The following is a 14,213-nucleotide window of genomic DNA, read 5'->3' on the forward strand; positions in this document are numbered from 1 at the left end:
CTAAAGCATTCTGTTGGCCTTTGTGGGATAATAGATTTTGGAGGTCCAAGATGTCTGGGCCTAGCTGAGCTTGCACTGTTCCCCATTGTGACGGAGCACTTTTTAATTAAATTGAAAACAGTGATTTGTTCTTTCACAGATGGGGAGAAAGCTGCAGCCAGTCTAAGCCAAGCATCTTTGACAGTTAACAATTCTTTATTTCACTTAGATTTGTCACCATGTAGCTTTGTTTGAGTTGGCCATTTTTTAAAAAATTCTTCTCCCGTTGTTTCCAATGGTGAAGTTTTATAACAAAGAATCTGGGTTCTAGAAGTATGTAAAGAATAAATGATATGGAGTGGCCATATTTGCATGTGTCTGTCCCCGGAAGGGTGGACTGTGATTTTATTGGATGTCTGCAGCTATTACCTTGAAGGATAAATTTTCATTTTTCATCTATTCTTCCCCATCTAGATTGTATCAGGATTAACTGTAATTCCAGTAAGTGCCTATTCAAAATTTTTAAACTGTTATTCCTCCATTATGATGTAGCTAGTGAAGAAAAACAAACGAAAGAGCAAGAGAAAGTTGTTTAGAAAACTCATGAGTTCACTTTTGAAATACACCAGTCCATCATCTGGGTTGTAAAAATTCATTTTGAAATCTGTCCAGCTGAAGATGTTCCTGCTGCAGTTCCTACCTCTAAGTGGGAAAAAGAGGCGAGAAATATCCTGTAGCAGAAGGTACCAACACCTCTGTAGACCTGTGGATAAAGCTGACAGCATTTGTATTTTGGTAAATCTTGGACTCCAATAGTTCTCTCTTCATAACCAAATTAGGATAAAATGCTGTGGGTCTTAATTTCCTTCACTGTCTGTTTTTATCTCTTAAATCAAACGTAGAAAAATATCCCTTTCATTTGAAAGTTACTATTGAACTCTTCTAAATTCAACTGAAGTTTTACATTGAAAAGTGTGTGTTTTTCCAAGTTTTATATATATATATATGTACATATATATATTCAGAAAATGACTTATCTAAAGAGTTTTTCTGGTTTACTGAGAGTATTTACATAATGAATTTTTACATCCTAATCATATATCTGCAAAAATAACCAAAACCCTTCAAATCTGTGATATGCATGCCAAGTGATGAGATAGAAAAGATGCATGGACTGAGTTTTTTTTCATTTGGACTAGAGAACTTGAAAGGATGTAAGGACTGTGATTTTATTTTGAGTTATAGCATTATCTTGAGTGAATTTATTTATTTACATAAATATTTAGATTTTTCTTTTCCAGGTTTTGCTGACCACATTAAGGAATCTCTTCCAATATAAAAAAAGTTGTTAGCTACTTAACTAAAATGATTCTAACAAGCTTCTAATCTTTCATTGTCCCGTTCAGTAAAATATATATATTTTTTATATCCTTGGAAAATGCTGAATGTGAGTTGATGGAATGCGCTCCCAAAACCTTCGGCTACGTATCCAAATGGCAGTAAGTCATCCTCTGAGGACCAAAATTGTGGTCTTCAGCTTACAAAAGCAATAAGCTTATAAAGCATGCTTCTGATAACTCAGATTTGTCTTTAAATATTTTAATATTCATTTTAAAGGAGCATAAAAGACTGTCTTTTCAATCATAACAATAAAAAGGTAACAGAATCATGATTGGTTAAAAAAAAAATTAAGCTATAAAACCGTCATATAAGGCATTAAAACGGAGAAGGCAATGGCAACCCACTCCAGTACTCTTGCCTGGAAAATCCCATGGACGGGGGAGCCTGGTGGGCTGCCGTCTGTGGGGTCACATAGAGTCAGACACGACTGAAGTGACTTAGCAGCAGCAACAAGGCATTAAAAATCATGTCAAATAGACTCTAGTTCCTGAACTAATCTCTCAGAGCTCTCACACAAGTGAAATTTTTTCAAATATTCATTATCTCCTTTCAAACTCCGTCTCTACCACACTCTGAAAAGAAGCACAGTTTTACCAGTTTGATACCATGATCCAGCTTGCTTTCACCTCTGGACGGTAAATACAGGCAAAGTAACAACTCACAAAACCCTTTCCCGAGGCCAGATTTGTGACTCAAGGCAGCTGTAGATGTTCTGGATGCTTCCTGGATCTTAGAAAATCCATGTGAGGAAACTATTTCTTTCTAGACTTCTGCTTTATTTTTATTTGTATTAGGTATGCAGTAATGCATGAGTTTTTAGATTTACAAAATGTGGCTACATAAACTCTAGTATTTAATGGAAATTGCCCCATCAAATGTGCTTCTGTGTTCTCTAGCTGTATCATTTTAAAATACATGTTTATGGTCTAATTACCCTTATTAGATATTTTTCTTTATTTGGCTTGTTATTATAAGACTGATACTAAGTATAATATTTGATATTTCACAGAATAATACTTTTGAGGACAAAGGTCTTTGATGGTTAGTGGATTTTTTCCCCCTTTTAAAGATAATATCTTACCCTTAATTTTACTTGAATTAAACCAATGATTATGAGCTTTCAGTGCATACTGTGGACAGGACTGCAAATGCCTTAACTTGACAGCAGTCACTGGAAAGAACATTCAGTGATCAGGTAATGTTTTCATTTCCTTTGCCTTTGTTTTATATGGGGAATAATCGGCAGATATACCCAGAACTCTAAGTTCCATCAAGAAATCATGTTATTACTCAACTTTGAGGATAGGGAGCTCACAGTGATTAAATAAGCAGAGATTTCCACCCGGAGTGTATTTCATAGCAAAATATAAATAAAATACTTGTATCTCAGTATAACTTGTAGTTTAATGAAAGACTGATTTATTACATTTATCCTCTGCAAGCCGTGAGTTTGTCTGAAACTGAAATGTACCTTTACTAACTCACAAACTTATACTACCACCATCTAAAAATTATACCACACCTAACATATCAGCTGTGTTGTGAGCTTAATATGCAATACCTCAGTTGATATTTTTAAGACAATTTCCATAGGAAATATATATATGGTAACAAAAATTATCATACTTTGAGAATTAATAGTAAATGATAAGTCATTAATTTTGAATGGGAATCTCTCATTTCTCTACACTAATACAGAGTTGCTCTGCTGTTTCCTATAGTCGCTCCATCCCTTTTAATCCTCTCTTCCCTCAGTTTATGGCAGGTGTTACTTCATATGGAAAAGAAAATACATATATCATCAGATTCTCCAGTCTTCGCTACTGAAGAATAGGTATTAGGTGAGGAGGGAGGAAGGTCTAGCTGTGGAGCATGTATTCAGACCTGCAGGACTACAGGATGGCAGATATATTTCTTTTTCAGCCCTTCCTGTGTCAGTAGTTTAGATGCAGCAATGCACTCCTCCACAGACAGGCCGAGCAAAGTCTTTTGTTAAGGTTCTTTAGAGAAAAGGCTGATTTGAATTTCAGCAACCATCTCTGTCAAACTCTTTGTTGCCACCATCCCTCCCTCTCCTAATAGGAAGAGCTGTCAAGAATTTTTAAATGGAAGGAAATAGCCCATTTTTATTTAAAAATAAAAAGCTTATTTTCATGTGTGGAGAGGGTTTTTTATTTTTTTTTAAAGAACCATCTCTGTGAATAGCATTCACATCAGTGTCGAAATGTATGCTTTGGTCTCTCTGATTACAAATGGAATGTCTCTGCACACAATCCCAGACCAGACTCAGTTCTTTGATGTCCATTAGCTTATTTCATTGCTAAGATATGTTTGTTATCTACAACTTGGTATTAGATTAGGTCAGTATTTGAAAATTTATGGAAGGGAAGGCAAACACAGAAGTGTATTATATCTACAGCCCTCCATTCTCATCTATCCAGGATAGTCAGATTATTCTTGTCTCTTCAGTCAACTCCAATATGGAGAACCACAATCTACCATCATAAAATAATTTTATATGGAAGTTGCTAAAAGAAGCACCATCTTTTACTGAGATAATGTCTTCCCTGGACAGTGAAACTTACTTCAGTAAAGGTAGATGGGAAAGGACTGTAGAGTCACATTCTTTTAACATAAAGAACAATTATTTGATCAATGAAAAAAGGTCTGGTTATAGATGATTTTACACAAATCATTATATATTATAGAGATATATACTAGTACCAAGTTATTACTAAAAGAGGCCAAGTCAGACAGAATAGTGCTTTGTGACTAACACATTAATTATTTGCATGAAAAGTGAGTGTATGAGGGTCTCTTCCCTAGCCCATAGTGTTAATTGACCTAAGTGTTTTAAAAATTGTAAAGAGTACAAAACAAAATTTCTACTCCCTGTGAAATTTTCTCAAATGCATTATTAGTAGAGTTTGTAGCATTATTATAATAGAAATGACATTGGTTTTATCCTGCATTTTCTTTGTCTGCCAAAGCTTGAGATAGAATGACCAAGAGAGTCTCAGTTTCCAATTTGCTGCCCAATTATCAACACATCCAAACTCATTAGGCTATGTGTTTCTTTTTTTTTTTTCCTGATAATTTGGGATCTGTAGTGGTATATTGCATGTTTTAATAGTCTCAGTTTTTTTTCTTTTTCTCTTCTTTTAGTAACCTTACAAGTTGTTAGTGTTATAATCTTTGAAGGTTTAAATACATTGAAAATTTGAAAACTAAACTTGCTCCTATCAACTATAAGTGAGTCCTAGTTGTCATATAAATAACTACTTTACATATGTAGCAGATGCAAGGAGGATTTTGTGATTTTTGTTTTTGTTGGTGTTGTCTTTCCCTTTTTTTTTTTTTTTTGTCTTTTCAAGTCAATGATATGGTCATGGAATATCCTTCTTGCCCACAGGAAGGTTTGCGGCCACCTCTGAATTCATATAAACATGCATTTTAATAAACCCATGATCTTTGATGTCTATTTTGCTTGTTTATTTATTTTTGTTTATTTAATCCTTATATATGGATCTCTTCTGCCACCTGCTCTTTCTTCCTACCAAGATTTACTCATCTTAGTTTTCCATTTCCGATGTTGTTTACTCTTGTTTCCGTCTTCTTGTTTTCTTACAAAAATAAAAGCTCTATGGGGTGAAAAAAAATATCCCAGCAGGCAGAACTTCCAGCTATGTTTGGCTTCTTACAGAAAATGATTTACTTTAAGACACAGAGACAATAAAATTGGAGATGGTGTTAATGTGCGCAGAGTGTCAAGGGTTGAAGTTCAGCTTCTTTTTTTGGCAGTTCATTGTCTAAGGATTGCAAGGAAAGAAAATCTAAGGCCAAGTACTTAACCTCACTTTTGACTCGGATATAGTGAAGAAATGCCCTGAGTAATATGTTATCGGAAAACATACTATGATGGATGCCCAGAGTAGATAATAAGATCTTTGTATTATCATTTTATTACCAGAATGAAAAGATCAACTGGATATTAGTTATCACCAATTTTTTTATATAGATAAAAATGGAAAGCAATAAAAGAATGCAAAATGTCAACCAGTGGCACTTAAGCCATATTAGATTGCTTTGATCAGGCTGCCACTTGGCAGACTACTTAAAAAGATATGAGGGAATTTCAGGAGGCTGACTCTTGTTAACATGAAACAAATATTCAGTTCAGAGCAGCTGCCTGGTGCCTGAAGAGCAGAGCACTGCAAAAGGAGCCTCTGTCTCTGCCTCCACACAACCATCCTTGATTTGAAGAGTTCCATCAATCACTGCTTCTCACTGATCAGTGCTGTCCATCTACCTAGGATAGGAGCTGCTCAAGGAATAAAGGAAGATAAATATATACATACAGAAAAGGGCAGTTTTTTTGTTTGTTTGTTTTTCATTGCTGTCATTTTTAAAGATTAAAGTATATATGAAGGAAAGGAAAACAATGTTTATGAATGATTTTCAACAAAAATATGAGAATTTATAAAATAAAGAGACCATAGATTTCTAATGAAAAACAAATAACTCAAAGAAGCAAAAGCTGAGTCTTTTTCTTAAGGCCCATTGTGTAGACAGTGTCTTAAATATCAAAATTGGAATACAATTTAAGGAAAGCCCATTTGAATTAACCACTCTTAATATTAAAGAGAATCATAAAGAGTGCACATTTAATGACTACATAGATTGTGCAAAATCATTGTGTGAAAGCTTGGTAAGTGGAAGACTTGGGTCTATTTTAGTGAACAGTTAATTGGCTTATTGCTTACATGCAAATATAAAATGCTTCAGTGTTTTAAAAGATTGCTCTTTTGGTGCAGGTTAAGAATTCATCATGAAATCAGTCTCAGTTATTAATTTAGTCAGTTGAACATCTCCTTATTACTATGGCAAATGGCTGTGCTCAAAGAAATGCAGAATTCCAGATTTGTGTTAACCAAATTCATCAAATTCTCTTTCATTGTTGAAAGTTAGCGTAACTATGGCCACAGTAGAAATTGTCAGAAAAGCGTATGTTTCAGAAGAAACATTCTGAACTTGATATTTCCCTTGGCTTCTAGGAAAAGGAAATTTTCTTTTCTACCACAAAATGTCACAAATTGTGAGACCACAACTTGTTGATCAAAGGTTCCTATTGTGCTATGAGAGAGTTGATTTCTAAAACATTTGCCATTTCCTTCATAGATTAGAATTTCACCTTGTTTTTGTTTGTTTTGTGATAGGGAGGTAGCATTTTAGCAAGCTATTATTGATCCCAAAAATTGAAGGTAAAAATATGAATTAGACATTGCTAGCTAGTATTAAGGTTTTTTTTTTTTCTTAATCTAGCCAGTCTCATTGTGAGATATATGATTAGAAGTTCACTTATTTTAAAGAACACAATAATTGTTTATTTGTATTTGGAGCATATTGTTTTACTTATGTGCCTCTGTGATTCAGGTCCATAGACAGTTAATCCTAAAGGCTCAGAAAGAATAAAAAGTGCTCAAAACTTCTGTTTAAAATAACCTCTAATCCTTAGGACAGCCTTAATGTTCAATGATGGTACAAAGTGCCACGACAAATAACTCATTTTACAAGTGTAGATTTGTAAAATATATTAATATTTTATATATGAATATATTGCAATTTAACAAATATATGGCAATTTTTCAAGAAGTTTTGCCTTCCTAATCTTTCTCAAAAGAAAGCCATTAACAATTTATACTTCAGTTACTTACCTATCAAAAAATATGGAAACAAATAATATAATCATGGATTTCAATTCCTCACTTAGTCGCTAGATAGAAATTATGTATCTGCTAACTGCTAAAGTGGATGCATAATTTAAAAGACATTTTGTCCACTTAACCATATATCAGACATGATTAATATAAGCCTTCAAGCTGCACTTTATTTAGTTTCCTCTCTTCTCTACTCACTTACTTCTGCTTGGTCATAGCTTCTACTTTTTTGGGTCTTCTGCTTACCATGGTGTCTCCTACCTCATGGTTATTTGTCCACTGCCTCCTCCTGTGCATGCTTTTTTTTTTTTTTTTGCTGCTTCTTAAACTGTTGACTAAATGTATGCTATGTATTCAAACTCCCCTGGAACGAGATTCTAGTGGATTCATTACTTATCCTTGGTCTGTTGAGCAGAGCTTTCAAGTCATGTCACCTCATAAGCCACTGACCAGACTTTAACTTTGGGGGAAGATGCCCACTGGTGATCCAATAAAGTGTCCTCAGAGAAGGGGGCCACAGAGTCAGTATACACACCTCCAGGGTAATGTAGGAGCAGTGGCCTTTCCCCACAAACATCTCTTCTTCAGGCTGTCTGATTAACACTGTTTTGACTTTAACCATGAAATATCCTTGAGGATTATAATTTCTTCAACACATTACTGACAAATGGTACATAAGTCAAGTGAGCAAGGCTCTTTAAATCAGGGGGAAATGTATGGAACCATAAAAAAGTTGGAGATTGAAATGTTCAGGTCTTATCCATTTCTCTTACTTGTGACCAGTGGGAACAAAGAGCAAGGTGGGCAAGAAGTACATTATGAAAACCATTTCCCAAACATAAAGTAAGAAATTCTAAGAATATTTCAATTACTGTTACTTTTATTGTACTTAGTATTGGATTGTTCTTTGTTATTTGTTCTTTGAATGCATCATTCATACAGCTGTGAGTATTCTTCACCCTCCCATCACCCTTCCCAGGAAGTCAGTCTAAATATAAGACTTGAAATATTTAGTGAACAGTACTATTGAAATAAATATGTTATATGTGTTTCTTTAAAAATATAGGGTCATGGTGTACAAATGTTTTGCAATAGTTTTTTCTTTTTTACTTCAACAATATACTGAAAAAATATTAATAGGTCCAGTTTGTGAATATAACAAGCAGTACTGAAAAATCTGATCCATTTCTTATTTCAGATTTTATACTGAAGTAATATGAAGCAGATCAAGGTCACTGAGGCAGCTGAAGAACAATAAAATAGGGAAAAAACATATATGTACAAAAATAAATTCTATCATGATTCATCAGAAACCTCAAAGCAATCATATGAACACTGATCAGAAGCATCTGTGAGCAAGATCTTGGAAAACAAACTAGATTGGAATAACTGTAAATGAAAAGATACTTTGCACTGGTATAAGTTATTATCAGTGACACTAACTCACTCAAATGAAAACCTAACTAAAGTAATCTTAGTGTAGCAAGACTGACGAGGAGCAAGCACACAAATATAACATTTCTTCTAGCAGCTGGCTGACCAGCTCCAGGGAACCTCCAAACACTCTCTCCTGAGATTAACCAAATTAATCTGGTATAAGATTTAATTGCTAATAGCCATTACTATGGGTGGGCAAGCACCATCTTAGAATAGCTCCTGTTTAGTAAGGCATGTCATTCATTTCAGAAGACTTTGTCCCAACTTCAAACAAAGGAGTAATCCAGTATTTTACCAATTATAAAAATAAATGGTTAAATAGAATCACAGCACTCAAATTAGTGACTAAAAGTTAGCTGGATAAATAAGCTAATTATCAGTACAATAAAAGAAAAATTAAATTTAATTCTATTTGTTATTGCAATAATAAAATTCAAAATAAAGAATTCAGGAAATCATTATATTAATACTTTGAAAACAATTTATATGATCATTCTAATTTTTACTTGATAGATAAATGAATTATCATGTATCATTTGTTCATAGCTTTCTTTGGGGCATTCACTGAGGAAAAAAAGAAAAACTGGATCAAAACAAATGAGACACTATAGTTCAAAAATCCTAAAGACATATTATCCTTTATCATATTCCTGAGAATGCATTTGCTTTTTTTTTAAAAAAATAGATATTGTAATGTTTACCACAAATAGTGAAGTCTAGATTTTCAAGCATTGTTATGATTTCCTAGTGAAATGAAAGAGAACAAAAACTTAAAGACAGAAACTTAGCTTTTTATTTTTTCCTAATATGCTTCTTATTCTGGGAGAAGGTTTTTACAAGAATAAACCCAAAATATTGAGTGACAGCAAAATTTTGTTAAGTCAGTCTCACATTTAATGATATTCAAATATACTTATAGTGTTAATAGTACTATATTAGTATTAGTAATAATATTATAGTATTAAATTATTCCTTTAATGTTACAGAAATGTACATTCTTCTTGATCTTCTCATAAAAATAAATTCTGTACCAGTGCTGTATTTGGATTAGAAATTATTTAATTTTAGCATCTTTGCATTTGTCATTGCAATTCATGGCTTTGTTTATGAGATGTCAAACTGAATATTTGTAAATTTCAAACTGCACAATATTTGTATGCTTTTTCATTTTTGTTTTCATTCAGATAGTTTGGCATTATATAGGAATTGCATAAGACTTGTTTAAATTTCTGTCAATATAAATCAATATAATCTTTTTCTTCTCATGTTACACCAAGGCTCAGTATATTTTCAGTTTAAAATGCTTACCTAAAATCATATTAACTGTTTAGTACTTAATTTTATACATGCAGACTATCCTATAATGTGATTAGCTTTTCTTGGAAATGGCCTTCTTTCTTAAAATAAAGTCACAGTCCAGATTTTTCCTTTCATTATAGTAGGTTTATTTTATTATGCTTCTTCCTAAACCAGTCACTTGAGCTAGATTAGATTTAAAAAGAGCTCTTTTAAAACATTATTTTAGTAATATATAATTTGTGTTCATTTTTAACTGTGTTGTAGTTATATTCTTAAAAGGTAAATTGTATTTCTTAAAATGTATGTTTTTACATTGAAAATGATTTACATCAGAGATATTTATCCTGATCTGTCATAAATGGGTACAATCAATGTCAAAGTTGTGTGTAAAGGCTAAATGTTTCTTATAAACCTTGTCTATTTATTTGCTTAGAGCTATGATATCTAGCCAGATATGAAACAGGAGCGGAGGCAGCTGTATATAGTAAAGTTTATTTTGTAGATGATAGGATAGGGTTGGTATGAGTTAGGAAAATGACAGAGGAGTCTCCATGGGGTATTTCCAGTAGCTCTCTGAGGTCAGACCTCTTTGCACACAAGATCTATGTTTTCTTATAATTAAATACTCATTAAGCCTTGAATCCCCAATTCCTAAGCCAACTACTGTCTTTGTATTTAGAAGTTACTGATTACCGGCCTCAGGTCATTTTGCTCTCTTAGACTGTACACATCATTAAATTTATTTTCAAGGGAACTAAGCAAAAAAGCTGTCTAAATAATTAGCCAGATAACCGAGTTGCCCAAGTTTTCCAGTTCTTGGACTTATCGGATTTCATGCTGCCAAATATGAAAACAAGGGGATGAAACTGTATATTTTTGATACTTCTTAGTGAAGATTGGTGTTAAAAGTTAATGGAGTTACTTTTCATTAACTATTTGGCTTAATTCAATATCAAGAGGTATTCAATCTACCATAAAAAAAGTTTCACAAAATCTAAACAGATTTACTCATTCAATAAATAATTAAGCATGGCGTTTATATTCAAGGCACTGAACAATAGGACCTAGGGTATTTTTCCTGACGTTCTAAGCCCAGGTAAAGAATCTGCCTGCCAGTGCAGGAGACATGGGTTTGATCTCTAGGTTGGGAAGATGCCCTGGATATCTAAATGGCATCCCTCTCCAGTATTCTTGCCTGGAAAATCCAACGGACAGAGGAGTCTGGTGGGCTACAGTCCACATGCGGTCACAAAGAGTTAGACATGACTTAGTGACTAAACAACAACGAAGGGAGAATAACAATGGTGACAATATAATACTGATAATATTATTATCATTATAAATGAAGGTGTACCATGCACTAGGCATTGTTTTACGTAATTAAAATGGATTAAACTTATATTGTAAAATGGTTCTATTGTTAGCTTATTTTAGAGATAAGAATACTGAGACACAGAGAATTTATATAATTTACCAGGATCACATAGCTAGTAATTCATGGAACTAGGATAAAAATTCAGAGGATCTGTGGATCTAAAACACATGCACCAGACCAAGATATACACATTGTAGAAAGTTTAAAAGAAAGGAAAGACTTAAATAGCGATCTAACCAAAGTAAACACAGTGAATTTGATTAGTGTGGTACTATTTCATTTCTCCAGTGGTTTTTTTTTTTTTTTAATGTTGCTATTGTTTTATTTATTTATTTTTTCATATATATTTTTTAATTTTAAAATCTTTAATTCTTACAGTGGTTTTTTAAAGTTTACAAAATGCCTTTCTTCTGTTGTTACTGTTCATTTTTTAACCAAGTTTAATGTCTAATTTTATTTTATTTGCTCAAAGTACCTTTTAGTTGGGCTTCCCAGGTGGTACTAGTGGTAAAGAACTCACCTGCCAATGCAGGAGACATCAGAGACGCCCACCCGTTTGATCCCCAGATCAGGAAGATCCCCTGGTGGAGGAGGGCATGGCAACTAACTCCAGTATTCTTGCTTGGAGAATCCCATGGACAGAGGAGCCTGTCAGGCTACAGTCCATAGGGTCACAAAGAATCAGACATGACTAAAGTGTCTTAGCACAGCACAGCACACACACAGAGCACACTTTTTAGTTAGGGAGGAATATTTGTAATATTTTTAGTATAAAGAAATGTGTCTGTCCTTAGGAGTCTCTAAATGTCTCTTTTCCTAAACAGTAAAGGACAATATAAAAACATTCTCAATAGTTCTCAAGGATCAGCTAAATTGACGAGAACTTGAGGAGGATTAGAGAAGAGGAAGAGTTAGGTGACTGGGCTGGTACATCAGCCTTACTGCTGTGTGGGTGATTGGTCTATCCAGGCCATGATTGGCACCACACCTGGCCAACAAGACAGCTCTGAGACAGTCAGCCTTTCTGATACCCCAGAGGCCTTTTCATTAAGGGCTGACAGACTGGGGAGAGTGATGTAACCTTACCTCTTATGTTGATAAATGGAGTCTTGTCTGCATATTCCTGAATGCAGAGCTCACTAAAACAAAACTTTAAAAATAAATAAGCACAAAACTTCGACTCCACTTTAGGGGTGGCTCAAACAGCATGCAATTTGTGCCGTTACCCAGGGCTCTGTGTTTAGAAGGGCTTGTTTTGGGGTAAATACTTAGTTATCACTGTTCTGAAATACTACATTTTGAACAAGAGTTGCACATCTTCACTGAGCTCAGAAATCACTTAATTGGTCCTTCCCCTTGTAAGGCTAGTATATTGCAAAAAAAAAAAAAAAAAATCCTAATCTGAAAGTGCCATTTATATGTTTCTAATTTTAATCAGCTTTCCTAACTGATTCATGTGGAAATAAAAACAAAAAATTCTGCTCCCAGCCCAGTATCTGAAAATTGAGAAAGATAAAACAGAAACATTTAATAAGAATGACTCTTCTTTCATTTCTGTTTGTCCTTCAAGGAGCAATCTGAGTATTTTTTAAAGTAACTATTTTAAAACCAGAAACTAATGGCAAAGTCAAATAGCAGGCTGAAGGTGTCATAATTACAAGCTGAGAAACACATCCTCCTGTCATTTACAGGTATAAGTGCTGTTGCCAGGAGCCATGACTCAGGCACCCAGCAGTGGTGGCTCTTGCTTCTGTTTCTCCTGGCTTTTCTCTCTTCCTATCATTGTCACAATGACAAGGCTTATTTCCAGCTTCCCACTGGGTCCTGCCTCCCACTGGAGGCTATAGTCCTCAAAGTAGACTGCCAAATAAAGCTTAATACCTGGGAATTTTGATATACATAGACACCTAATTTTATACACATACACAAATGTCATGCATTTAATGAAAGTTGCTATTCTAAATTTGTAGAACAGGAAAGGTAATTACATTTTAAAAGTAGAAGGACTTTGCAATTGGTTTATGCCATTTACAGCCTTTTAAGATTGTTTTTAGTTTTTGTTGTTGTCATTGTTTTACTGATAAGAAAAGTCAGACCAAGAGCTGTGGTAGCATTAGACAAAGTTAGAATAATTAAGGTTGTTGTTTAGTTGGTAAGTTGTGTCTGACTCTTTGGTGACCCCATGGCCTGTAGCCTACCAGGCTCCTCTGTCCGTGGGATTTTCCAGTTATGAACACCAGAGTGGGTTGTGATTTCTTTCTCCAATAGTTAATGTTATGTTGGAGTTTATGGTCACAGTCAATCTAAAACTCCAGTCTCCGGACTCAAACTCATGACTATTTTTCCATTGCTTATACTTTAATACTCATTGTGAAGATTCAGGAGAAAAGGGAATTTGTCTATTTGTGTGTCTCATACAAAGACCTGAAAACCAAGCTGGCCTACTGTTTAAACAAGTAATTATTGAAACAAAGCCATATTCATTTGTTTACATATAGTCTATGGCTGCTTTTGCACTACAATAGCAGTGTTAAGTAATTGCAATGACAACCAAATTTAGCAGAGTGGAATATATTTACTATTTAGTCCGTTCAGTTCAGTCGCTCAGTCATGTCCAACTCTTTGTGACCCCATGGACTGCAGCACACCAGACTTCCCTGTCCATCACCAACTCCCAGAGCTTCATTTGGTCCATTGCCAGAAGTATTTTGACCCCTATTAGATCTACTAGAATGTAAGCTATAGAAAGCTTCTTGAAAATCTAACTTGGGACATTCCCAATGCTGAGATCAGTGTTTGGCACAAAATAATTTTTAAACTAAATTAGTAGGCTAGCTTAGCTGGTAAAGAATCCACCTGCAATGCAGGAGACCCTGGTTCGATTCCTGGGTGAGGAAGATCCGCTGAAGAAGGGATAGGCAAAGAGTTGAACACGACTGAGTGACTAAGCACAAGTACATGGGTACCACATAATCCAGAATGAATAAGACTAGTTAAATGAGACT

General features: G+C 34.3%; 1 protein-coding gene across 28 annotated transcripts in view; it reads left to right on the plus strand.

Moving 5' to 3' along the window:
• The window catches only part of NRXN1 (neurexin 1), a 1,208,609-nt gene that overhangs the window by 568,500 nt on the left and 625,896 nt on the right, over positions 1 to 14,213 (plus strand). For 15 of the 28 annotated variants that reach the window (XM_042246177.2, XM_060413877.1, XM_060413886.1 and 12 more), the window contains one exon: positions 454 to 480. The exons of the other annotated variants lie outside the window; for them this stretch is intronic. In XM_042246177.2, coding sequence (XP_042102111.1) covers positions 454 to 480 — 27 coding nt within the window. The remainder of the gene's footprint in view (positions 1 to 453; positions 481 to 14,213) is intronic. 28 annotated transcript variants of the gene reach the window in all.

This window comes from Ovis aries, chromosome 3 (assembly GCF_016772045.2).
Source record: "Ovis aries strain OAR_USU_Benz2616 breed Rambouillet chromosome 3, ARS-UI_Ramb_v3.0, whole genome shotgun sequence".
Classification (NCBI taxonomy): Eukaryota; Metazoa; Chordata; class Mammalia; order Artiodactyla; family Bovidae; genus Ovis; species Ovis aries.